At 41.4% G+C, this 26,514-nt stretch overlaps 1 protein-coding gene across 2 annotated transcripts; it reads left to right on the forward strand.

Annotated features, from left to right (window-relative positions):
• The first annotated feature begins 1,962 nt into the window (after window positions 1-1,962).
• LOC119719562 (piwi-like protein 1) lies at window positions 1,963-26,260 on the forward strand. 2 transcript variants are annotated; one of them, XM_038189035.1, is made up of 17 exons: window positions 1,963-2,186; window positions 2,792-3,006; window positions 3,929-4,053; window positions 5,096-5,176; window positions 6,752-6,946; window positions 12,602-12,776; window positions 13,559-13,737; window positions 14,994-15,114; window positions 15,939-16,123; window positions 16,937-17,012; window positions 17,572-17,772; window positions 21,439-21,545; window positions 22,649-22,719; window positions 23,100-23,253; window positions 24,087-24,212; window positions 25,101-25,248; window positions 25,901-26,260. In XM_038189035.1, the coding sequence occupies exons 2-17, from the start codon at window positions 2,836-2,838 to the stop codon at window positions 26,015-26,017; spliced, it is 2,232 nt and encodes a 743-aa protein (XP_038044963.1). In that variant the 5' UTR covers window positions 1,963-2,186; window positions 2,792-2,835; the 3' UTR covers window positions 26,018-26,260. The 2 variants fall into 2 exon arrangements, with proteins under 2 accessions (XP_038044963.1, XP_038044964.1); XM_038189036.1 differs by lacking the exon at window positions 6,752-6,946 and having other exon boundaries at window positions 25,901-26,259.
• The last annotated feature ends 254 nt before the right edge of the window (window positions 26,261-26,514 follow it).

Here is a 26,514-nt window from a genome sequence, read left to right on the forward strand (position 1 = left end):
GTTTATTTGTGAGTTGCTCGTTTGTTTCTGAGTTATATTTGTTTATTCCTGAATTGTTTGTTTATTTCTGAATTGTTCGTTTATTTCTGAGTTGCTCATTTATTTATGAGTTATATTCGTTTATTTCTGAGTTGTTCGTTTATTTCTGAATTATATTCGTTTATTTCTGAGTTGTTCGTTTATTTCTGAGTTGTTCGTTTATTTTTGTGGTGTTTGTTTAATTTTGTGGTTTTGTTTTATTTTAGTTTTTTGTCTTTTTTGCCCTAATGGCCGCCCATAGTCACGTAGCCGGTCTTAAACGGATGATAAAGACATGGCTAGCTGATCTTAAACACTTTTCCAGTGTCACATGAAATGCAGACTTCTATGAAATCCGGTGCCTTTTGCCGTTTTATTGGTTGAACGTTCACAGTCCTCATGTAGGCAGGCGCAACACTACCAGTGAGTCAGAATTTTATAGTTCTTTTTTCCTTTTAACAATTTTTGAGTAGTCTGGCTCCCTGACTCCACTAAAGATGAAATGGATCAATTTATAGATGCCGGAAAACTAGGAAACAAGACTAGCTGGCCTGCACCCGTTCATGAACATGTAACCAAGAGCACAACAAATTTGGACTGAAACATGTTTTTCCAACAGTGTTGGAAAAACCACTGTTGGAAATTTATACAAAATTACAACTTTCTTGAAAATGACTTCACATCAGGTTCCATAATTTTACAGGATGCTTCAGACTGTCATTTACCAACATCCTAGTAAGGTATTTCATAAAAAATTTGTAATTTTGTTTTACAATGTTTGCAAATGTTGTATATTCCCTTTAAGATGGACAAATACTCTTTTTTGGTCTATTGTAAACACTTTCAACCCTCTGAAAATATGAAGCCAGAACTCATTAAGTTCGCCATTCAGGCCGCTTAAATTTTTAGATTTGTATATTTCAGGTCAATCTAGTTAAAGTGTTTGCAGCAGTTTTATGCATTTTTATTTTATTCATTTTCTCTGAAAAAAATACAATGTTTGCTTTTATTTTGGTTGTTTTGTGCCCATAATGTATGAAATACATGCCTGAATTATTGTCAGCCGCAAACAATCTTAGAGTTGTAAACTAATTAACCCTCCTATGCAAGCAGCAAGTGTGCAAACATACAACCTGAAACAAGTTGTCCTTTCAGTCAAAGCCAACCAATTGACTGTTTTCAACAGTTCAGGGCTTCCAGCCTACCGGTACATAAAGCAGCATTGACTGGCTGTGACTGTTTACTTGATCCAGCTATGCTTTGACTGTAGGTGATTGATAAGCCAGCTGTGCCAGACACTTGCCTGCTTTTGTCGGTTGACTGAATTTGACTAGTCACAGTGCTTGCTTGAAATATGGTCTAACTGTTGGTGACTAGCCTGTATAAAAGGCATGACAGGGGAAGAGGATTGATTTGTTTGACTGTCTGTGACTGTTCAGATAGCAGGAGGGTTAATAAGCATGGATGGAATTTTTTTGCGCGATGTCTCATACAAAAGTGATAACTTTTGGTGATGAAAGTGATTATCTTTTGTATTGCTAAAAAAATTGCAATTTAAAAACAAAATCTATTTTTTGGAGGTTGAAACTTAACACAAAAAACTTCGAGCAAATTTACATATACATGTACATGCTCTATATTCAAATCAAGATGTCAGATGTAACAGGGACAGGAAAAAAGTGGACCCCAAATTTATAGATTGACCCTATAGATACAGTATGAGTAAAAAAAACTATACACTTTTATAATTGGCCATAGTTTCATTCTGTAGCAATATATATATTTTCATATGTTGTTTTTAGAGTAACTCTTCCTGCCTCTTTTGGTGACATTTTCACCAGATTAGTTTTCATGCATGACTGCACAGGAGACAATTAAAGGGGTCGGGTGAAATCTGACTTGCGCCAACTGGTTTATACTCGCACTGTTTAAACTACTTTCTTTGTTACACAGCTGCTATAAGCATGGAGCAAAGAGCGGCCATGGCCGAGAGTTACCATCCTCATGCCCCGAGACCAATGCCAGCTGAAGCGCCCCCTACAGCTCAGATGGCAGCGTTGAGCGTGGGCGGGGCCCAGGGTGCTGAGGGAGGGGAGTCAGTGGCCGCGGCAGACAGACAGAGCTCCGCTACGCTGAACAAAAAGCAGCCAGACCCATTGATAAGAGAGGTAGGTCTGGTGCCCTGTAATCCCTGATTGATGTGCCAATAACAAGGGTGTGAAATCTCAGCTTTAAAGCTGATTTCAGCTATTTTTATTAGTTTTGGATTCAGCCTTTTTCAGCTTTTTCCCTCACTTGCTGTGTAAAAAAGTATAGGAGATTTCCAAAGTTCAGCTTTTTTACACCTTTTTCAGATGTTTTCAGCTTTTTTTATCAGTGGTCACTCACACCCCTACAATAAATATTCCATTTTCTCATCTAAAAGCTGTCTTTAAAGGTAGGGTAGATCATTTGTCATTAGTGCAGTTTTTCCCACGGCGCCATGAAAATACGCCTTGGGCCTTAGCTCACTGTGTTGGTTGGTAGGTAAGTTTGTTTCTGCATTCAATAAGGGACAATAGCCTAGTCATGTTTTAAATTGCGCCCTAAATCAGCGTCTGGGACAAGAGAATGATTCAGTATCCAGCATTGCCTTTGCACAGGCACCTACCACACAGCAACAACAGCATTTGAGTTTGAAGTCATATCTCTCTGTCACAATTGAGTGAGAACACGTGCACAAACTCCATTGTACATTAAAAAAAAAACACTCATTTTTCTCATAATCCTCCAGGCAAGAAAGGAAAGCCAGTGGAGGTCTTGACCAACTGTTTCCGCATGAAGGCTGCTGATCAGTGGCTTCTGCACCAGTACAGCGTGGACTTCAGCCCCGTTGTGGACAACCCTAGGGCACGTCATGCCCTGCTACGGGCTCACTCTGAGATCCTAGGCACCTCCATGGCCTTTGATGGGATGATGTTGTTCCTGCTCCGAAGGCTTGATGAGCCGGTGAGTAGATGTAAAATGTCTTTTTAACCCCAACCTTCCCAAATCTTTCAAAATCCTCTCTGCAAAAAATGGAGGATTTTGCAAGGCTATATGGCAAAAGTATGTCACTGATTTTGAAAAGAAATATTCTTAATATGAGATAAATGCCATATTTCTAGGAACCTCCCTCAATCTTCTAAAATCCTCAGCTGTATAGGAAATCAAAGTTGCATTCTTTGTTCCTGCCCCATGTTGATTTTAGCTGGGCTCTATACCTTCCTCAAAACTAAGGATCTGAGAGTGACAGGGCTTTCACTACAGGGTAGTAAAACAAAAACCAAACCAAAATGTCGGGACTATTGTTTAAGTGAAGTTCTGCATGTAGCACTTTCAAAATCTAGGATATGAAAGCCCAATACATAAGCTTTCATTTAGTAAAAGAACCATTCAAATCACTCAGTGTAATTTTGAAGTTACAGAATTTTTATCACAACCACCGTTCTAAAGTTCTGTCCACAGATAACAAAAAGGTAAATGTTTTTTAAGCAAAACGAAAACAAATCACATAGGGATGTGTGTGAATTGTTTTCGTTTTACTGAAAGAACGCACACCTTTTTTTGTGATCCGTGAACAGAACTTTAAAACGGTGGTTGAGTTTAAAATTCTGTAACTTGAAAAGTACATGAGTGATTTGAATGATTCTTGTACTAAGAGAAAGCTTATGAATTGGCTTTTATATCTTAGATTTTGAAAGTGCTACATGCAGATCTTTACTGAAACAATAATCCCGACATTTGGGTTTCATTTGTTTTGTACTCACACTGTAGAGTTGTATTTTTCAGAAACAATCAATCTCCACACAAGATGCAAAGTTGTAAAGATGTTTTCATGAGATGTACATATATTTTCTATACTTATTTTTGTCTGTTTTGCAAACTCTAGGTGACCAGGTTTCAAACCAAACGCCGTGACTCTGATGACATCATCACCATTACTGTGACTCTCAAGAATGCGCTGCCTCCTACCTCACCAACCTGCATGCAGGTTTACAACATCATCTTCCGCAAGTAGGTTTGCTCTTTTTTTCATCGTTGCTAAAATTAACCCTAAACCCCCGAGGGTCTTTTTGCTGGGAACCATCCTCAATCCTCCAAAATGCTGCACTTATGTTCAAATGTAGGTTACCCTGCGCCTCAATCCTTCAAAATTGTCAGACAAAAAAATGCATTCATCCTCAATCCTCCAAAATCCTCCTCCAAACACCATTCATCCTCAATCCTCCAAAATCTTCATGTTTCTCAAACACCATTCATCCTCAAATTATAGGTTTTGCCCTTCACCGACGTTTAAACACTGTATACTCAGTGTGTAACCTCCAGAGTGAAAGATGGAAAAAATCACTTGGGTGAGACTCGAACCCACGACCTCCTGCTTTCTAGTGCAGACGTCTGAGGTCGTGGGTTCGAGTCCCACCCGAGTGATTTTTTCCAACTTTCACTCGGGAGGTAACACACTGAGTATACAGTGTTTAAACGTCGGTGAAGGGCAAAACCTATAAGTTAATTTATCACCCTGACGCAAAAATTCCACCATTCATCCTCAATCCTCCAAAAACCATCCAGAGGATTTTGGAGGATTAGGGTTAAAGAACACGTAAGACCCAGGGTTTTTATTTAATGGCATACTAAATAATGACCATCCGTGAAAAGCTGAAACAATCAGTCAGAATTGACTTAGAAATCAATCAGAAATGATTATTTGTATTCTCCTTTGTGAAAAATGACAAATTTGATTGACAAATCTCCAAAACTTTGAAGAAAGTTGAGTCTGTGTGGAAAAGTAGGAAAGTAATTAGTTTGCTGTCATTTTATTTCTGTTTTATGGAAATAATACTTTATTTTGAAAATTATCAACAAGTTGTTAACAGTGACAAAGATGCACCTTTACAATGCCTTCTAAGCTATTTGCACAAAATGTTCAAGTGTAAATTTCAGTTCATGGCCTCTTAAAAACAAAGATACAATTTTGAAGTATATTTTTTTAAGGAATTCAGTGAAGCGTAATTCGTGCTCGCAATTTTTTATCACATTGTTACTTTCACTGTTTTAGGATTCTTGGATTGGTTGGCTTTGAGCAGATTGGCCGGAACTATTTCAACCCCAACGCCAAAAGGGAAATCCAGCAACACAAGTAAGTGAAACCATTTAGCTCATGTCGTAAGTTGAACGTAGATGTGAAATATCTGTAGCCATAGGTCAGCTTGGCTTTGAGTTTCTTTAAAAATTGTTTGAAGTAGCGGAGATTGTATATAGTAATAGACAGAGCCATGAAGCAGAAATATGGATTGCCATTAAATATGAGAGCCTTTTGTGTGGATTTTGCAAAACATCTTTCATTTTTGCAGGTTTGGTAGTAAAGTGAGGAAATTTGACACTGCACATGTTGGCCTATGTAGACTTGCTATATGTCACCTGCCATATCATAATGAGGAATAAACCCCCCCCCCCCCCCTTTGACTTTTCAAGTTACATACATCATGTTAAAGCGTAAATCATTAGCGTTCAAATGATACCAAATTTGTTTCTGTAGCTTAATGTACTCCCAAGATATGCCGCAGGAACTTCATCAGTGTCCCACCAAATTTTACCAACCTCATTTCGAGAAAAACGGCTTTGAAGAAAGAAATGCACATTGCGCTGCAAACGGCAGTGGAAAACGTTCTTCAGTTTCCAACTTTTGGGGATATTTGTTCCCAACAAAAAGGCAAAGTGTGAATCTTGGATAACTTGGCTTTTCAAAAATAAAAAAAAACCAACATTGATTTCAGGAGTTGATTACATTGTTTTGGGGGACATTCCTCATTTTGCCACAGTAGGTCACATATTGTTGCTTTGCTCACGAAGTGACAAAAACTTTAAAAATCGACAAAAGTTCATCCAGAAACAATCGCATTTGAAGTTATTTATTTTTTCAAAAGACATTTTCGACTACTTCGCAGTAAAAGAATTTGGAAATGTTTGCATTGTCCCATAGCTTATGATTTGCTCTTTGCTAATTCATAGTTGTTTGTTACAAATAAATAATTAAATTAAACAGTAATTCATTAATAAAACTTGTTTACGCTTTGTGAAAACATCAATACTTTGGGTCCCATATTTTCCCCATTACTTTGCACACAGTTTTTGTCACTTCGTGGGAACATGAATCGCGGAGGCTTTACTTATTTGTACTTTAGTCGATGCAACAAACTTGCAACTTTTACGCGTCATACGACAGTTGAGTGCACGCGCGTCTGTCCTTTTTCAACAACGTTCGCGCGCACGTGTATGCTCCCATCCTGACGCGTGAAGACCAATGTGTAGTTCCTCCGGCCCTGCCCACGAGGTGACTTTCTGTCACTTCGTGAAAACATTTTACACTTTTTACACTTCGTAAAAACAAAAACACGGATTTCAGGCTTTTTGTCAAATTTTGTTTACAATAAGTAAGAAAGTAAACAATTTTTCGCTTTGAAACTTGGTCAAATTGTTCCTTGAGACAACTATAATAAAAAGGCTAGTAAAACTCAAAATCGAACAGTTATCGATTTTCGAGGTTTTTGTCACTTTGTGAGTAAAGCGACAATATGGCAGATCAAATGTTTACAATGGCAGAAACAAATTAAATTATGCTTACACAGTTTTTAAGACTGTTTTTTATTGTGTTGATTGTTCCACTTTCCTTGATGCTCCTTTCTCTCCGTCATTTCTCCCCTCATCCCTCCAGGATCCAGCTCCTGCCTGGTTTCATCACCTCCATCTTGCAGTATGAGCAGGAGGTCCTCCTGATGGCGGACGTCTCTCACAAGATCCTGAGGACGGAGACAGTCTTGGACATGCTGGCTGAGATTGAGCAGACCAAGGGAGCAGGCTGGAGGGATGTGGCCAAGAGAGTACTGGCAGGAGAAATTGTCCTGACCAAGTGAGGAAACAGCATTGTTTGGTTAAGTTTGTTTCAGATCAGGTCTGTTTGGTTGGATTGAGTTAGTTAGGTGTGGTCAATTTCAGATCCATCAGTTCAATTGGGTTAAGTTTGGTACATACAGGGTGAGTCAAAAAAAAGTAAACACCCAAATGTTGGGACTGTTGTTTTCATGAAGTTCTGCATGTAGTACTTTCTAAATCTAGGATATCAAAGCCGAATTCATAAGCTTTCTTTTAGTACAAGAATAATTCAAATTGCTCTCGTACTTTTCAAGTTGCAGATTTTTAAACACAACCAACGCTTTAAAGTTCTGTCCACGGATCACAAACAAGGTGTGCGTTCTTTCACATCCCTATATGTGATTCAGTTTCGTTTTGCTGAAAGAACGCTTACCTTTTTGTGATCCATGGACAGAACTTTAAAACAGTGGTTGTGTTTAAATTTCCCTAACTTGAAAATTGCATGAGTGATTTGAACGATTCTTGTACTCAAAAGAAAGCTTTATATGAATTGGGCTTTCATATCCTAGATTTTGAAAGTGCTACATGCAGAACTTCACTAAAACAATTATCCCGACATTTGGGTTTCTTTTTCTTTTGACTCACCTTGTATATCAGTTCAGTTCACTTGAGTTTGGTTTTTTTTAGTCCGATGTATTCGGTTCTGTTCGGTTCCGTTCTAATCACTTTGGTATGGTTGAGATCGGAATGGTTTGGTTCGGTTCAGTTCGTATCAACTCAGTTGTGTTTGATTTGGTTTGCATTGATTCAGTTCAATTTTGTTTGTTAGAGTATGACCTGGTTGACTTTAGATCATTTCGGTTTAGTTCTGTTTAGTTGAATTGGCTTTGGCTTGATTTGGTTTGGTAGGGTTGGGTCGGCCTAGGTTGGGATCAGTTGGGTTGAGATTATCAGTGAATGGATGGTGTTTGGGTTTAGATTAGTTTTGGGTGATATAAGCAATGACTAAAGGGGGGTGTGGGGGGGGGGGGGCACCCACCCCCCCCATAAAAAAAACACAGAAAATTTGGCATCCGGAGAAAGCACAGCCATATGAGTTACCACGATTAGCTGAAAGAACATAAATTCCCTTTTTTCTGTGAAACTTTCAAAAGCAAAACTTTTTTTTTTGCGAGTGGCTGTTTATTGTAAACGTCCCTTAGAAGCGAATAGCGGTAGTTATTGTCTAATGTAGCCATGATATACATTTTGAACGCCCCCCCCCCCCCCATGGGAAGATAGTGTCACTCCTCCCCCCCCCACACTATTTGGTTGTACAGAGGGCGGGTGTCCAGTGGAAAAACCTTGTCTACCTTTGTAACCTCAAGACCCACCCCACATGCCCCCCCCCCCTCCCCACCCTAGGATGAGAACCCTGGCTACGGCATTGGATATTAGTGGATTGAGATCAGTTGGGTTGTGATCAGTGGATTGAGAGAAGTTGGGTTTGGATCAAATAGGTCAAGGTCAGGTGGGTTAAGAGCAGTTTGGTTGAGATCAGTTGGGTTGTGATCGGTCAATTGAGATCAGTTGGGTTGAGATCAGTTGAGTTTGGATCAGTTGGGTTTGGATCAGTTGGGTTTGGATCAGTTGGTTTGGATCAGTTGGGTTGAGATCAGTTGGTTTGGATCAGTTGGGTTTGGATCAGTTGGGTTGGGATCAGTTGGGTTGAGATCAGTTGAGTTGAGATCAGTTGGGTTGAGAGAAGTTGGGTTTGGATCGGTTGGGTTTGGATCAGTTGGGTTTGGATCAGTTGGGTTGTGATCGGTCAATTGAGATCAGTTGGGTTGAGATCACTTGGGTTTGGATCAGTTGGGTTTGGATCAGTTGGGTTTGGATCAGTTGGTTTGGATCAGTTGGGTTGAGATCAGTTGGTTTGGATCAGTTGGGTTTGGATCAGTTGGGTTTGGATCAGTTGGGTTGAGATCAGTTGAGTTGAGATCAGTTGGGTTGAGAGAAGTTGGGTTTGGATCAGTTGGTTGAGATCAGTTGGGTTTGGATCCGTTGGTTTGGATCAGTTGGGTTGAGATCAGTTGGTTTGGATCAGTTGGGTTTGGATCAGTTGGGTTTGGATCAAATAGGTCAAGGTCAGGTGGGTTAAGAGCAGTTTGGTTGAGATCAGTTGGGTTGTGATCGGTCAATTGAGATCAGTTGGGTTGAGATCAGTTGAGTTTGGATCAGTTGGGTTTGGATCAGTTGGGTTTGGATCAGTTGGTTTGGATCAGTTGGGTTTGGATCAGTTGGTTTGGATCAGTTGGGTTTGGATCAGTTGGTTTGGATCAGTTGGGTTTGGATCAGTTGGGTTTGGATCAGTTGGGTTGAGATCAGTTGGATTTGGTTCAGTTGGTTTGGATCAGTTGGGTTTGGATCAGTTGGTTTGGATCAGTTGGGTTGAGATCAGTTGGTTTGGATCAGTTGGGTTTGGATCAGTTGGGTTTGGATCAGTTGGGTTGAGATCAGTTGAGTTGAGATCAGTTGGGTTGAGATCAGTTGGGTTTGGATCAGTTGGGTTGAGATCAGTTGGGTTTGGATCAGTTGGGTTTGGATCAGTTGGGTTTGGATCAGTTGGGTTTGGATCAGTTGGGATTGGATCAGTTGGGTTTGGATCAGTCGGTTTGGATCAGTTGGGTTTGGATCAGTTGGTTTGGATCAGTTGGGTTTGGATCAGTTGGTTTGGATCAGTTGGGTTTGGATCAGTTGGGTTGAGATCAGTTGGGTTGAGATCAGTTGGGTTTGGATAAGTTGGTTTGGATCAGTTGGGTTTGGATCAGTTGGGTTTGGATCAGTTGGGTTTGGATCAGTTGGGTTTGGATCAGTTGGGTTTGGATCAGTTGGGTTGGATCAGTTGGGTTTGGATCAGTTGGGTTTGGATCAGTTGGGTTTGGATCAGTTGGTTTGGATCAGTTGGGTTTGGATCAGTTGGGTTTGGATCAGTTGGTTTGGATTAGTTGGGTTTGGATCAGTTGGTTTGGATCAGTTGGGTTTGGATCAGTTGGGTTGGATCAGTTGGGTTTGGATCAGTTGGGTTTGGATCAGTTGGGTTGAGATCAGTTGGGTTTGGATTAGTTGGTTTGGATCAGTTGGGTTTGGATCAGTTGGGTTTGGATCAGTTGGTTTGGATCAGTTGGGTTTGGATCAGTTGGGTTTGGATCAGTTGGGTTTGGATCAGTTGGGTTTGGATCAGTTGGTTTGGATCAGTTGGGTTTGGATCAGTTGGTTTGGATCAGTTGGGTTTGGATCAGTTGGTTTGGATCAGTTGGGTTTGGATCAGTTGGGTTTCGGATCAGTTGGGTTGGATCAGTTGGGTTGAGATCAGTTGGGTTTGGACCAGTTGGGTTTGGATCAGTTGGTTTGGATCAGTTGGGTTTGGATCAGTTGGGTTTGGATCAGTTGGTTTAGATTAGTTGGGTTTGGATCAGTTGGTTTGGATCAGTTGGGTTTGGATCAGTTGGGTTGGATCAGTTGGGTTTGGATCAGTTGGGCTTGGATCAGTTGGGTTGAGATCAGTTGGGTTTGGATTAGTTGGTTTGGATCAGTTGGGTTTGGATCAGTTGGGTTTGGATCAGTTGGTTTGGATCAGTTGGGTTTGGATCAGTTGGGTTTGGATCAGTTGGGTTTGGATCAGTTGGGTTTGGATCAGTTGGGTTTGGATCAGTTGGGTTTGGATCAGTTGGGTTTGGATCAGTTGGGTTTGGATCAGTTGGGTTTGGATCAGTTGGTTTGGATCAGTTGGGTTGGATCAGTTGGTTTGGATCAGTTGGTTTGGATCAGTTGGTTTGGATCAGTTGGTTTGGATCAGTTGGTTTGGATCAGTTGGGTTTGGATCAGTTGGGTTGAGATCAATTGGGTTGAGATCAGTTGGGTTTGGATCAGTTGGTTGAGATCAGTTGGGTTTGGATCCGTTGGTTTGGATCAGTTGGGTTGAGATCAGTTGGTTTGGATCAGTTGGGTTTGGATCAGTTGGGTTTGGATCAGTTGGGTTTGGATCAGTTGGTTTGGATCAGTTGGGTTGAGATCAGTTGGGTTGAGATCAGTTGGGTTGAGATCAGTTGGGTTTGGATCAGTTGGGTTTGGATCAGTTGGGTTTGGATCAGTTGGGTTTGGATCAGTTGGGTTTGGATCAGTTGGGTTTGGATCAGTTGGGTTTGGATCAGTTGGTTTGGATCAGTTGGGTTTGGATCAGTTGGGTTTGGATCAGTTGGGTTTGGATCAGTTGGTTTGGATCAGTTGGGTGTGGATCAGTTGGTTTGGATCAGTTGGGTTTGGATCAGTTGGTTTGGATCAGTTGGGTTTGGATCAGTTGGGTTTGGATCAGTTGGGTTGAGATCAGTTGGGTTTGGATCAGTTGGTTTGGATCAGTTGGGTTTGGATCAGTTGTTTGGATCAGTTGGGTTTGGATCAGTTGGGTTGGATCAGTTGGGTTTGGATCAGTTGGGTTTGGATCAGTTGGGTTTGGATCATTTGGTTTGGATCAGTTGGGTTTGGATCAGTTGGGTTTGGATCAGTTGGTTTGGATTAGTTGGGTTTGGATCAGTTGGTTTGGATCAGTTGGGTTTGGATCAGTTAGGTTGGATCAGTTGGGTTTGGATCAGTTGGGTTTGGATCAGTTGGGTTGAGATCAGTTGGGTTTGGATTAGTTGGTTTGGATCAGTTTGGTTTGGATCAGTTGGTTTGGATCAGTTGGGTTTGGATCAGTTGGGTTTGGATCAGTTGGGTTTGGATCAGTTGGGTTTGGATCAGTTGGTTTGGATCAGTTGGGTTTGGATCAGTTGGTTTGGATCAGTTGGGTTTGGATCAGTTGGTTTGGATCAGTTGGGTTTGGATCAGTTGGGTTTCGGATCAGTTGGGTTGGATCAGTTGGGTTGAGATCAGTTGGGTTTGGATCAGTTGGGTTTGGATCAGTTGGTTTGGATCAGTTGGGTTTGGATCAGTTGGGTTTGGATCAGTTGGGTTTGGATCAGTTGGTTTAGATTAGTTGGGTTTGGATCAGTTGGTTTGGATCAGTTGGGTTTGGATCAGTTGGGTTGGATCAGTTGGGTTTGGATCAGTTGGGTTGAGATCAGTTGGGTTGAGATCAGTTGGGTTGAGATCAGTTGGGTTTGGATCAGTTGGGTTTGGATCAGTTGGGTTTGGATCAGTTGGGTTTGGATCAGTTGGGTTTGGATCAGTTGGGTTTGGATCAGTTGGGTTTGGATCAGTTGGTTTGGATCAGTTGAGTTTGGATCAGTTGGGTTTGGATCAGTTGGGTTTGGATCAGTTGGTTTGGATCAGTTGGGTTTGGATCAGTTGGTTTGGATCAGTTGGGTTTGGTTCAGTTGGTTTGGATCAGTTGGGTTTGGATCAGTTGGGTTTGGATCAGTTGGGTTGAGATCAGTTGGGTTTGGATCAGTTGGTTTGGATCAGTTGGGTTTGGATCAGTTGTTTGGATCAGTTAGGTTGAGATCAGTTGATCAGGCATGCAACTTCTCTTCGGATCAGCTGATTTCCTCTTTTTTTCACTAGAAAAACACTGTTCAAAGTCTTGGAAAGATTTCAATTTCCTCTTTTTTTGTGACTTCCCAGTTGCATGCCTGGTTGATAAGATCAGTGGACTGAGAGAGGTTGGGGTTGGATAAAAAAGTAACCAAATAAATTCTGCATGGCTGTCATTCAGGTACAACAACAAGACCTACCGAGTGGACGACATCGACTTTAATATCGATCCCATGAACACATTCGACAAGTTGGACGGCACTAAAATAACCTACGCCCAGTACTACCGGGACGCGTACGGGCTAAATATCAGTGATCTAGGACAGCCACTGCTGGTCAGCAATCCAAAGAAAAGGGTAAGTTATTTCAGATCTTATTGAAATGGCATTATATAACACCCAAGTAAATCCTTGTCATTTGATTGGAGGATTGTAGGTTAAGGGGCATTCAATAAACAAACCATTGCACGGCCTATGTCATAACCATTCATTTTTGTTTCCATTCACCCTGCATTTTTGTCCCATCCCTTTCGATCTATTGCACGCCGCGCGCACTCTACGACGCGCAGCGGCCTAACGCTATACAATCTTTGCGCTATTTAAACCATTATCATGCATAAAGGCAGTACAAAACTTGCCTTTGAAGTTGATGCAGTTGCAAAGATGGGGTTTTTTTTGCATTGGATTAAGAAATTACAGTGTTGATTTTCATTATGGTCAATGATTTGACTTTTAAACCTCTGTTAGCCTTGACCAAGCTGAAAAAAGTAGTGGATATGGTGCACTTTTGTGAGTTTTGTTTGTTCTTCAAGTCTTATCCTCCAATCAAATGACGAAGATCTAATTGGTTGTTATACAAAACAAATAATGAATATCTTGCATTCGTGCTATTGTGAGAATATTTTCATTCGTTGAAAGATGGAGTGTTCCATTCAACTCAGCTTCGCCTCGTTGAATAGAACATTAAATCTGTCACTGTCCTAATTATCTTCACTATTAGGCATGCGTAATACAACTAATGTATCTGTATTTCATAGAGTCCAAATTTCACACAACACTCGCCCGTCAACCACAAAGTAAGGACCAGGAGCCAGTCCATAATCACAGGCAGATTTATTTGTGTTTTTTTATTGTAATAGGATCAGCGCCGGGGAATGATTGATCACATCCACCTGATCCCTGAGCTGTGTACCCTGACGGGGCTCAGCGAAGCTATGCGCAGTGATTTCCACGTCATGAAGGACCTGTCTGTGTACACACGCATCACGCCCAACGTCCGCATGAAAGAGCTGACCAACTTCATCGGCAGCTTTCCCAGGTCAGTAAGGTTTATTTTTCCTTACATCCGGAAAAATTTTGTTAAATAACAATTGATGGTAATCTACATTCAGCAAAACTTTTGTGCGCCATTTTAACAGTAAGCCAGCACTTTACACAAAAATAACCTGCCCAGCGTGTGAGTGTATTTATTTTGACTCAGTGACATCCAGTGATGTAGAACTGGAGCCCAGGACTCGTATTCAAGTCTGTCTCAAGTCGCAATTTTGTTGACTCTGACTCGACTCGAGTCACATAGGCAAAAGACTTGGGCTTGGATTCAGACTCGGCCATCATGACTCCGATTTGACACTAATGACTCAGGACACGTGAGCAGTGAATCATATATTTATTTACACCAAAAACAAACCATTTAAGCATATTTCTTTTTTCCCCCAGAAGTAACATTTCAGTAACACTAAAGAACGTTAAGCACATGAAATGTACCACACCTCACTCCAGGTGGTGTTGTAAATGATGACAGTTTGTCATTAAATGCACCCCTCCCTATATCCTGCGACATCTCATATATTACATATCACTTTAAGTGAGTCCATCCTGATTCACATCCATCCATCATCCATCTGTTTATAGTCCGCCCCCCAACTCGAGGGTTGGACTCCATGGTGATCATGTCTACTTGACCCAATCGCTTTCTTCAAATCCATTGATCCATAGATATTTCATCCATTTTATATAAATGTTACTCGGACTCAAACTAGAATCAAATGACTCGTCGCTTGGACTTGGATTTGGACTCAGCCACGACCCAATGGACCGATCCAGTAAGCCCCTCCCACTGCGCACGTGGGCAAATTAACACGTGCTCCTCTCCAATGCCACACTGCATTTTCCTGCCGCGCACATCATACACGCGTGCACGCATTTCGGACTTTTGTGCACGCACGTCGGACATAAATCACGGCTGTGATTGGTCAGAATACAATGGGGCGGTGCTTACTGGATCGGTCCATTGACTTGAGACTCCGACTCGGACTCGACCCTGAAGTGACTCAACCACAATACTGGTGACATGAAATATAATAATGTGTATGCTTTACAGAGTGGACTTTTAATATTAGGTTTTGCCCTTCACAGATGTATAAACACTGTATACTCAGTGCATAGACTGGACCTTTGCTGGTAATTGAAAACATAGCTTGTCAATGGCAAAAATGAATGCCAAAATCGCAAAAATATTTGATTCGGGCCCAGAAAAATAATGATTTGTGACCTGTGTTCTTAACCTTCTTTCAGGAATCAAGAGGCGAGTACTTACCTGCAAAAGTGGCAGGTGAGCTTTGAAGCTCAGCCAGTCAGGATCAACGCTCGCATCATGGATCGGGAGAAAATCCTCACCGGTCACCAGGGAAAGAATGTGAGTCTGACAAAGAGATTGGGAAGTTGAGCTGAAGACCAGTTTATAAGTTACATGTAGTTTTTGTGAATGCGAAGTGAATTTGACAACACGAAACATTTGTGGTGAAATCGGCTAGAAAAGTTTGTTGGATACTTTCTATTTCCTTTTTTTTTTTGGAGCAACAAAAGTGTTCATATTAAAGAAGGGTGCCTAAAAACTAACCTTTTGAAGTTTCAGCTTAGCATTTGAGTTGGAATAATTTCTCAGGATAGTTGATACCAGTCCTTTCTTTACTTTGAGCAAGGTTTATACTGACATTGAATCATTAGAAACTTTTCTGGGTAATTGATAACAATCCTCAAAGTATTTGAAAAGAAAAAGAACAGGCATTGGAATAATGAGATTTGTGAAATCAGTACTATGTTTCGTTTGCTTATAAATGATCGTTGTCAGCGCTTCTTAAAGGCATAGAGGATTATTTGCATTTGTCTCAAAAGTAACCTGAATTATTATTAAGATGCTTACTTGGATTAAAGATTGTACTGGTACTAAACAATCTGTAAAATTGTTTTGTCTGGCTTGCTGTCATTTAGAAGAAATCAAGAAATGTAGGTGATATCCAACGATCAGTCAATTGACTAATTTTTCGGAAAATAAAGAGATCTGTAGACAAAATAATGTTTCATTATCAAAAGGTTGTGCATGGTTTTTCACTCTTTTCTCGCAAAGTGTAATATCCACAGCTGAAACTTCAACAGCTTAAATTTTGGATATTCTTCTCTGGAATGTTGAACAAAATGCATGGAAAGAAAATAATCCTATATGCCTGTAAACACCAACAGGAGATTTCCTTGGGTGAGAATGCAGAGTGGAGCAGAGATCTGCGGAAGGATCTGCTGAGCTGTATTGGTCTGCACAACTGGCTGCTGATCTACACAGCGCGTGATAGCAAGAACGCCATGGAATTCCTGAACGCCTTCAACACCGTGGCGCCACGTTTGGGAATGGAAACCAGACCACCCTTAATGTAAGACTGCTTACAAGATAGTTAGTTGGGTTATTTGAGTTGAGTCCAACTCCAGGTGTTGAGGCAATTGAGTTGAGTCTGAGTCTAAGTTTAAAAGCAATTGGGTCGAGTCTGAGTCCAAGTTTGGAAGCAATTGGGTCGAGTTTGAGTCCATGTGTGGAAGTAATTGGGTCGAGTCTGAGTCCAAGTTTGGAAGCAATAGGGTCGAGTATGAGTCCAAGTTTGGAAGCAATTGGGTCGAGTCTGAGTCCAAATTTGGAAGCAGTTAGGTCGAGTCCGAGTCCAAGTTTTGAAGTGATGGGGTCGAGTCTGGAGTCCAAGCTGGAAGCAACTGGGTCGAGTCTGAGTCAAGGTTTGGAAGCAGTTGGGTCGAGTCTGAGTCCAAGTTTGGAAGCAGTTGGGTCAAGACTGAGTCCAGGTTTGGAAGCAAATGGGTCGAGTCTGAGTCCAAGTTTGTAAGCAATTGGAACGAGTCTGAGTCCAAGTTTGGAAGCAATTGGGTCGAGTCTGAGTCCAGGTTTGAAAGCAATTTGGTCGAGTCCGAGTCTGAGTCTCAAGTTGCAAAAAACTGCACTGTGGAGAGCAGTGAAGCATGACTGAATCTGCCTGCTTGCCATGAGCTTAATGACACCGAAACATTGTGCAGGGATTTGAAGTGTTTCCGTACTCCACAGAAGATTGCCTCAAAATATTTTGAAGTGTGGATGCCAACTCGATTGGCTAAAGTGGTTTTGCCAATCTTGAAGGGCTTTAAAGTGCAGAATTGATTGCTATCCTTCTTCTCTCTCTCATTATTTGTTTGGTGTTCTTTAGATGTGAGTTACGTGAAGACCGAACCGAAAGCTTCATTCGTGCTATCCGACAGAACTTGAGTCCCCAGACACAGATGGTGAGTGTGATTAAAGGCTGCCTTCTCAATTTTGACTTGAAAGCCTGTACTCCCATGGCCTTGACCAAGTCTGTCTACTTGTTCCCTGAGAGAAGACTGTTTACCATAGCCCGAACTACTTATCATGGTGAGCATATACTTTGCGTCAATTAAAAGGCTGTCTTTCACCTCAACTGTTGGGGAAAGGTTAGATAATGTGTGTGGGGCGTAATTAAGCGTGCAGATAAGCAAGGGGATCGTTGAGGCTACTGTGCACGGCGCAGTGTTGTGGCAATTCACATGTACAGTGGCAATTCACATGTAGCCTGATTTGCGTACCCGTTGCAACGGGTACGCAAATCAGGCTAATATGTAGCGGCCGCTTGTTATGGGAACAAGTAGACAGACTTGGTCATGACCAAGGCTAGTATTCCCATCAAATGTCATTGGAAGCTGTTGTTTTTTTGAAGTGAACTTGCATGCTCAGTCGCCTAATTGCCTTATTTTCTCAAAGCCTAATAAGCACTTTGACCAGTAGTATTCAGAATTTTGTTTACTTTTTTGTTCCACCGTTACCCAGGTTGTGTGTATCCTACCAACTATTCGTAAGGATCGCTACGACGCCATCAAGAAGTTCTGCTGTCTAGAGGCGCCGGTACCCAGCCAGTGCATTGTGGGTCGCACTATCAACAAGAAACAGACCGTCATGTCTGTAGCTACCAAGATTGCTATGCAAATTAACTGCAAGATGGGCGGAGAGCTGTGGACAGTTTTAATTCCAGTAAGTTGTGCAATGCTATTCAATCTCATGTATATGTATGAGCAGTGCACTTGTTATTTTTTCATTTTTTTAAAATCATGTCCAGAAAATTGATAGTTTTTAACTTGAAATTCCAAACAAGGTTGTTTCCCAAAGACGTCAATGTTGGCAGTTGTTTTTGTTGTATCCAAATGAGAATTTTTGGCTAACGTTGGCAAACATGTTTTATTGTTCGTGGCAGGCTCAATCATGAGTCAATACCACCTTAAGCCATTAGTCCAAGTACCACCCCAAAGTACCCTGCCTGTTACTCCTTGTACCGCCCCAGTACTTAACAGTTTTAAGGCTTCAACAAGGAGTATTACTATTGGGTGCATTCGATTAGCTCCCCCGGGTTGACTCGGGTTATAGCCCCGTGCCGTTCGATTAGCTCTGATATCATTCTCAGGCCTTACCCGGGTCAGCCACCACGGACCCTGCTCGTGGAGTGGAGTCAGTGGTGGAAATATGTCACACGCATGGGCGGAAATCCCGGGGGGGACACGTCCCCCCCATGAATTTGGTAAGGGGGGACACAATGTCGAATGTCCCCTCCATGTTTTCATGTGTAGGTATGGGTGGGTGACCAACCATGGCAGAGTCTTAGGGAAAAGCCTCTTTGATATGTCGCTTTGTGGCTGAGAACCAATTTGGTTTTCTTGTCGGTTCGACCACGGCTCTTGTACGCCTAGCCTACCCACATACATGTACTGTACGTGCGTGTTGGTTCATGCGGTATACGTTATACACAATGTTGCCTGCGTACGTCATATAATTTGCTACTCCTATACCAAATTCGGCCCCACTCCGGCCCGCAATCGCTATGGTAGACTTGATGACAAGTCGTTAGCCTATAGTGGTTTATGTCCGTCATCGATCAGCGCCAAAATCTGCATACCACCGCCGTTCATGCATCGTCAGCGCTACAACCATTCATGCAAAAGTCATGTACATGTACTAACGCTCGGCATGGTCAGTCTGTGTCTAACGACTTGACTAAGACGTTTTCAAGCGAATATTCATATATGCAGCCACTGCAATGCATATGCATGATGTTTCCATAGCGAGGGCCAATAGTAGCCCATCTGCCTTACGAAGAAACACCATTATAAATATGGGGGTAATTATTACACGATCATTTTCAAGTTTCCATTTTATTTGGCAGTCCTGTTTTTAAAATTACAGTAAAAAAGCGTATAACATTGTAGATAATATTAGTACTTTGGCAACTGTTTTTGAATAAAAGGAGTAATATTTAAGTAATTATGGAAGTTGAAACTGTTACGAATAATTGTAAATCCCCTTCAAAAAATGAAGTGCGCGCCGACTGTAAACGTAAGCTCCTTTTGGCCCATGTGGTTTGTTGTAGTTTAACTAGTCACCCTGAAAACGAACTCGATCGCGGTTTTTGCCCATTTTTAAGGTTACAGAACCGCAATGACAAAATGCCCGATGCACACAATGAGGTTTAGAAATATATTGTTGCATTATCAAGGGGGCCATGACCCCCCCCCCCCAAAAAAAAAACGAAACCAATTTTTTTTTTATGTGACATCGCAATAAAGGCAGGCAATGAGTTCACCCCCATCTTTTCCTCAAAAAAACATTGGTAAAAGTGGTCAGAAATTGCCTCAGATCGCATCACAGAGCATCTAGAATCCAAAAATTTTTCGGGTCCCTTAAGCGGGCCCCGAAACCCCACGCCGTAATTTTTTGGACCCACTTTTTTGGGGGACCAAACTTTTTTTTGGCCCCCCCCTAAAAAAATTGTGTTCTGGATCCGCCCTTGCGGCGGACGCGATTAAAACCACTCATTACAGACTTGATTTCAAGTCTGTCGCTATGGCTGCCATACCCCATGGCAATATTACAAGTGAAAAGTTGTCCGTTCAGCCTGTGACTTTTTGTGAGTAATATAATTTCGGGGAGAAAAAAAAAACCCTGTCCCCCCCACGTTCAAGGAGCGATTTCCGCCCTTGGTCACACGCATGCGTTGTTCAATCCTAGACATGGACAAATAAGGCAGCCGGACAGCCATAAAGATGGACCCTGAAATCAACTTTATTTGAAGTCTGAACATAATCATTTTATTTGAGTTCAGTGCAACTTTAGAGGCCGCTAATTCCAGCCTGATTTTGTTACTTTTTGCAATTGACGGAAAAGCGTAAATCTCAAAGTAAGGCCATGTGGAAAGGAATGGTAAGACTCAGTCTGAAAAGGGCGTTTTGTCAATGGCTACGGCCACAGCTACAGACGTCACATGAGGATCGTGATGGCTCGCGTTTGAGCGTTCGATTAGCCCTGCTTTCATGGCTAACCTGTGTGACTTTACCCGAGTCGATCTGGGCGAGCTGCTCGAATACACACACAGCTTTACAATGTACATGTAATACATGTGCTACTTTAAGTTCAAGTTCAAAAGATGATTTTTGAGTCATATTCCCAGACTACGGCCTTGCTATCATTACATAAAAGTAATCAGTGGCCAGTCTAATTTCTGTGACACACTAGGATGTGTGTACTCTGGAAAAACAAACCAACTGAGATCAAGTCACGAGGCCATCTATGACATTTGCAAGACACAGCCTTTATCAGAGTTTGTCCAGGGTCTTCAAGTGAAGTACATGGCACACTTAGTCCGCACAAAAATGGCTGTTGCTCACTGATGACAAGTACAAAAAATGGGATTGTCGGGCTTCACAACAGCAAGTTCTCTCACAGACGGGCTTGACCCTAGACAAGTTCTGCCAAGCAGACATCCAGCGCAAGGATTTTCTGACGACCTCAAAATCGTCCTGCTAAAACGTTGTATCGAAGGGAGAAAAACTCTTATTTTCTCTACTGCAGTAAAAGTGATGAATGAATGAAAACATTGAGTTTCTCCCTGGTTCTTTTCAGAACCTCACAAACTCGTAAAAGAGATTTGTCACATACATATAGTGCTACCGTAAATCTTTATCTTATTGTGAGCATTTGTCCATCTACACAGCCAAATAAAGAGTTGGAGAATTCCTTTACATTTTATGTAAATGTTTCACTTTTTGTAAGTTAGTTGCTTTGGGCAGATAGTTTTACATGTGTGACAGCAAAGATTCTTTTCTAGAGGTTGGATGTAATTTATTAACTCCTAATTTACACCACAAAAAAAAGGGTTGGTATTAGCACAAATCTTCAACAACAAGGATTCTTCTAGCCTCAGAACTTTGGGTTAAACGAGCATGTAACAAGAGTGATAAAATGACTGTGTGTGGACTGCCTTGCATCAACTGAAGGAATGGCTAGATAAGCCACATGTCTCAGAAGTGGGTACCACAGGAAGTGCTTTGTGGTCTACCTAATGAATTATTCATGATCCACACTTAAAGAAGAAACAGCTATTTCAGTGCTCAATGAAGCAAGTTAAAGAATAAGAAATTACACAATTAAGAAACTGCTTTAAACATAAAAGAAATAGCCAGATAGTAAAAACATAAAAAAAATCCTGTCACACATGTACCCTATTACAGTTTTTGAGTTTATTCACAAGTTCCAGTGAATTCATGTATCGATGCATGCTTGCAATACAATGAATTGGTGTTCTACAAAAGTTAAATAGCTTTGTCTTTGGCTCATTCTGTCTCCGTTTGTCTTTCCATTTATTACCTTCAGTCCAAAATGTTAATGATGGTGGTTGGAATCGACTCTTATCATGACTCCGCCACTAGAGGGCGCTCTGTCGGTGGCTTTGTCGCTTCCATGAATCATGACCTTAGTAGGTGAGTACACTATTTGGTCATTGTTTCACAGTGTTACTTTTCATGTTACGGGCATTGGATTCGTGGTCTGTGGGTAAAGCTGCAGGCCGTGGGTTCGAGTCCAGCCTGGGGTCATGGTGCATGTGCCCTTGGGCAAGGCACTTTGTCACTCATTGCTTCTCTCCACCCAGGAGTAAGTGGGTACCTGTGAGGCCAGAGATGGTTATTGTGGTTGAATTAGCTTCCTTGCGCCTAACAGGCTGCATGGATCTGTATACTCCCCAGAGAGCTGTTATGGTATTTGGAATGTTTAATTGGCCCAATGAGCAGGGGTAATAATGATGTAGCACCATGAGCGCTGGTACCTGGAAGGTACGTGCGCTTTGTAAACACCCACTATTGGTATCATTCTTGGATAAGCTTGATACAATCCAAAATCACATCACAGATGTCATGCGCTGAACCAACTTAAATAATAGCAACCTTGCAGACGTCGCCTGTGCGTCATGTCAACGCTTGCGCGAACCCATTCATGGATTCGCCAAATTACAAACCAACTACTAACGGAATATTCCCAAAATGCGTCACTTGACGCATCTTTGGAAATGGCCTTCTTTTAGTGTTTTCTTCCAAATGACAGCATGCCAGAAAGAATAATTTCACAGGGAGTCTAGTGCCATTACTATCTCTTTAAACAATGTGAGCTTTTCAATAATAATTTCATCAGTTACTTTTTGGATAGCTGCAAATGATCTACTCTACCTTCTACTGACAAAATCCTTGTTCAATGTGGAGATCGGACTCGTACCAAAAACCCTGTGAAATAATTCCGCATGAAATTTTGTCATTCTGAGAAAAAAAAAGTTTTTGAAGGGGATTTAAAAAAGTGTTTTAAAGTGTGTTTCATTACGGAATCTAGTAACTAGACCCCAACAAATTGTGCATGCATTTTCTCTGTTTTCTCAAAATGTAGAGTATCCACTTCAAGAAGTTTAGTTGTTATGCACCTTTCTTAAAGATTTTAAGCAATTTTTTTTCTTCAAACGGAAAAAATTGCACACAAAAGTGATCCTATGGACCTTATAGAATATCCACTGTCGCTCGCCATGTTATTGTGTTTACAGGTACTTTTCACGATGTACATTCCAGCACACAGGACAGGAGCTCATTGATGGTCTCAAAGTCTGCATGACAAGTAAGTATCTGACAGGTCAAATTAAACATTCTGCGAGGGACAGTGAGTGTGAAATGGCTGATTTTTTTCCGTCCCGATTTTGCTTCTATCAGTGTCTCAATTTTGCTTCAAATCTCCATGCTATATACACCATTATCATGTCGCGGCTATCTTGAATGTTTTTCCCATTCAAATCAACGCAACCAAAGCGAGGCTAGAAGGAAAAATAGTCTGGTTCCTTTTTGCACAAAAACATTATCATTCAGTACTGTTATTGGATACAGGGAAGATGACCGAAATGGCGGCAGCATGATAAAGGTCTATTGCAATCTGCTACTCTGCTCCTCCTCTAGTTACGCTGCTGATCATGAGTTTTGCCGCATGTATATTTTTTCATTTAGGTGCATTGAGGAAGTTTAAAGAAATCAACGGTAAGTTGCCCGAGAGAGTCATCATCTATCGCGATGGCGTCGGTGATGGGCAACTGCCGGCTGTGGTGGAGTATGAACTACCGCAAGTGATTGATACCTTCAGGATGATAGGAACAGACTATAGGTAGGTTGAGCACTCTCACTAGTGTCATAGTTGAGTCTGTCACCAGCCCATCACACATGTCCAGTCGTAGGCGACAGCATAAATAGTGATATTGGAATTTTTTCGTAGAGTTCGTTTGAATAGCTTATGACATGGCTTGTGATGGACTTGTGATGGACTAAACTACAGTGTGTCCCAAAATGCCCGCAACCTATTTTTGCGAGGCTCTAGCGTCACTGTGGAAACACGTACCGCAATAATTTGTGCATAATTTTAAAGCTTGGAATCCTAAGTTTATCCCTGGTAAGTATTGGTTTGATTTTCAAAAAAGTTTTGAAATGATTTGTGTTCAAATAAAGGCCTATCAAAAACAAATTTAACTGATTTCAAGGAAAATCAATCATGCACATTTTTTTTAATGTGGAAATGGTTCATCATGTTCATGATGCGACGATCTTGTTGCCTTTTACTTTCTGTGTTTTCTATTCTTTTTGATCCACGTAGACTACACCTTAAAAGAGTTCAGATTATTGTTCTTCGTTTCAAGTTTCATTTTGAAATTTTCAACCTAATGACTCGACTCGACTCGAGTCACTTCTTTAAAATTACTAGACTCAACTCAAGTCACTACTTTGAAATAACTCGACTCAGCTCAAATCACAAAATTAGGACTCGATACAACTCTGCCAAAAAAATATGTTACATGGTATATCTGTGTTGTTGCCTCAAATTATATTTTTGTTTTGAATCTTTCACATTTTGCTTTTTGACATAGAAGTGTCGTTTACTAGTGTCTCATGTCATGATAGACAAGACTGTGCCAATAAATCTTGTCTTTGATTGTTTGTGTACAGCCCTAAGTGCGCTGTGGTCGTCGTTAAGAAGCGAATCAACAATAGATTTTGCTCCTTGAACCAAGGAAATCTCGTCAACCCATCCCCAGGAACGGTGATCGACTCGGTGGTCACCAAACCAGACTTGTAAGTAAACAACTCACTGGAAAAAACATCAAACAAGAAAACAAATTATTATCCCTGTACACTGTAACTAACCAAAATATATATACTTATGAAAATCATAAGTTTGTTCTGTTATTATTATACAAATAATGAATGTTCCATTCCACCTGTCACCTCATGAAATTATTCTTACCATTGCATGAACGTGAAACATTCATTATTTGTTTTATATAACACACGTATAAATCCTTGTCATCTGATTGGTTGACTTTTAATAGCCAATTTATTCAGGTTGAAAACTGTTTAAAAGTTTGACAAGTTCATCATATTTATATTAATGCCAACTATTCGACAGGTTGAGAACAATCATATTCAATTTATCAATTGATCTCGATTTAAAACAGCGCCACCACCAGCAGCAGTGACAGCGTACAATGGAAGTTCTATATTCACAGTGCAATAGAACTTCCATTGCACTGTGCGCTGCGCGCCACGCGTGCCGTGCGTTGGTACGAATAATTCAATGACATGTGATCAACGATCCTCCAATCAGGTGACAGGGATTTATTCAGGTGTTGTATAAAGACTACTAGTGCAGTGCGTGTTCAAAATGTGCCTGTTTGAAACAGGCACATTAATTAGCCTCCGGCAGACCTGCAAACGTGGTGGTATAGAGTGCAGTGCCCGTAGAACAGCGCGCCATAACTACGCCTCACCGTTGCGGGGTCCTCCCCTTCAAAAAAATGGTCAAGTCTGTGCAGCCAACCCTAACCCTGCTCCGAGTATTTTTATGACCCTGCTGGATCCAACAATCACCAATAGATACTGAAGTATAAAGCCTGCTGAAACTATTAACATTTATTTTGACTGTATGTATCACTCTGACTGGTCTCCATTTTGTGTCCACAGATACGACTTCTTCCTTGTCAGTCAGTCTGTACGCCAGGGCACGGTCACTCCAACCAGTTACAATGTGATCTGGGACAACTCGGGTCTGGCACCAGACAGCATGCAAAGCCTGACCTACAAGCTCACCCATCTGTACTTCAATTGGCCGGTAAGGAGCGGGGCAAGTTATGAACGGCATTCCAAAGCACTGTAACTATCCTGTATATATGGGGGGCTAATCGTCCTTACTCGCAGCATGAGCTGAATTGCAAAGGACGTAGCTACAATGTGGTCGAGTCATAGGCATGTAAAGGCGCCTTAGGCTGCCGCCATACGACCCATGTCTGACCACGGAGCACAGCCAGAGATTAGATCCAAAGTGTCAATTTTTGCTTAGGGAGGGAAACCGAAGAGCCCGAAGAAAAACCCTCGTGGCAGAAGAGAGAATCAATGAACAATTGTACTCACATAATCACCCGAGCTGGGAATCGAACCCGGGCCACAGTGGTGAAAGTTGAGTGCTTTATACACTTGCCAGCCTTGCCACCCAATCATAACCCAAAGTAGGCTTGGCAAAATTTGGCAGGAGTCAAATGTGTTCAATTTTTTCAAATTTCACAGCAACTTATTTGCCATAGAGGTGATCAGTTTACTTTGACGTGGCACTTGCACAGATATCCCATGTCTCTTGCACAGACATGTCATGAGAGAACGGCTGCTTCAGTATGTACTGTCATACATGTAAGCAACAGTACAGCAATTATAGAGTTCAGTGATCTAGTTCCATACTCATCTTGTCTGTTTCTTCTGTTGTTTTGCAGGGAACCATTCGTGTACCAGCCCCCTGCCTCTACGCTCACAAGCTGTCTTTCCTTGTTGGCCAAAGCCTCCACAAAGAGCCGCGGATTGAGTTGGCTGACCGGCTGTTCTTCCTATAGACAGACCAGGGGTGATACACGAACAGTACCAAATTTTGGTAATTCCATTTTAGCCTAAACAAAATGACTATGCAAAGATTTAAAGTTAATGTGAATGCCGATGCAAAACCGTGATGAATAATTATTTACGTCTCTTTTAGTTTATCATCGGGGACAAAAACGTGGCATATACCTCAAGATGAGGTTTTTGAGGTCACAAGAATTTGGGTCAATCCATGTGTTGGATGGTCAGCATCTCAGATTTGTGTGTGTATTTCTATGAGATCCAATTATTTTAATCTTCCAAGCTCCAATTGTTGCTTTCTTCATAAGATCCAATTGTTTCAATCTTCCATAAGATCCAATTGTTGTGATCCTCCATAAGATCCAATTGTTGCAATCTTCCATAAGATCCAATTGTTGCGATCTTCCATAAGATCCAATAGTTGCAATCTTCCATAAGATTCAATTGTTGCAATCTTCCATAAGATCCAATTGTTGCGATCTTCCATAAGATC

This window comes from Patiria miniata, unplaced genomic scaffold (genome assembly GCF_015706575.1).
Source record: "Patiria miniata isolate m_02_andy unplaced genomic scaffold, ASM1570657v1 HiC_scaffold_8, whole genome shotgun sequence".
Classification (NCBI taxonomy): Eukaryota; Metazoa; Echinodermata; class Asteroidea; order Valvatida; family Asterinidae; genus Patiria; species Patiria miniata.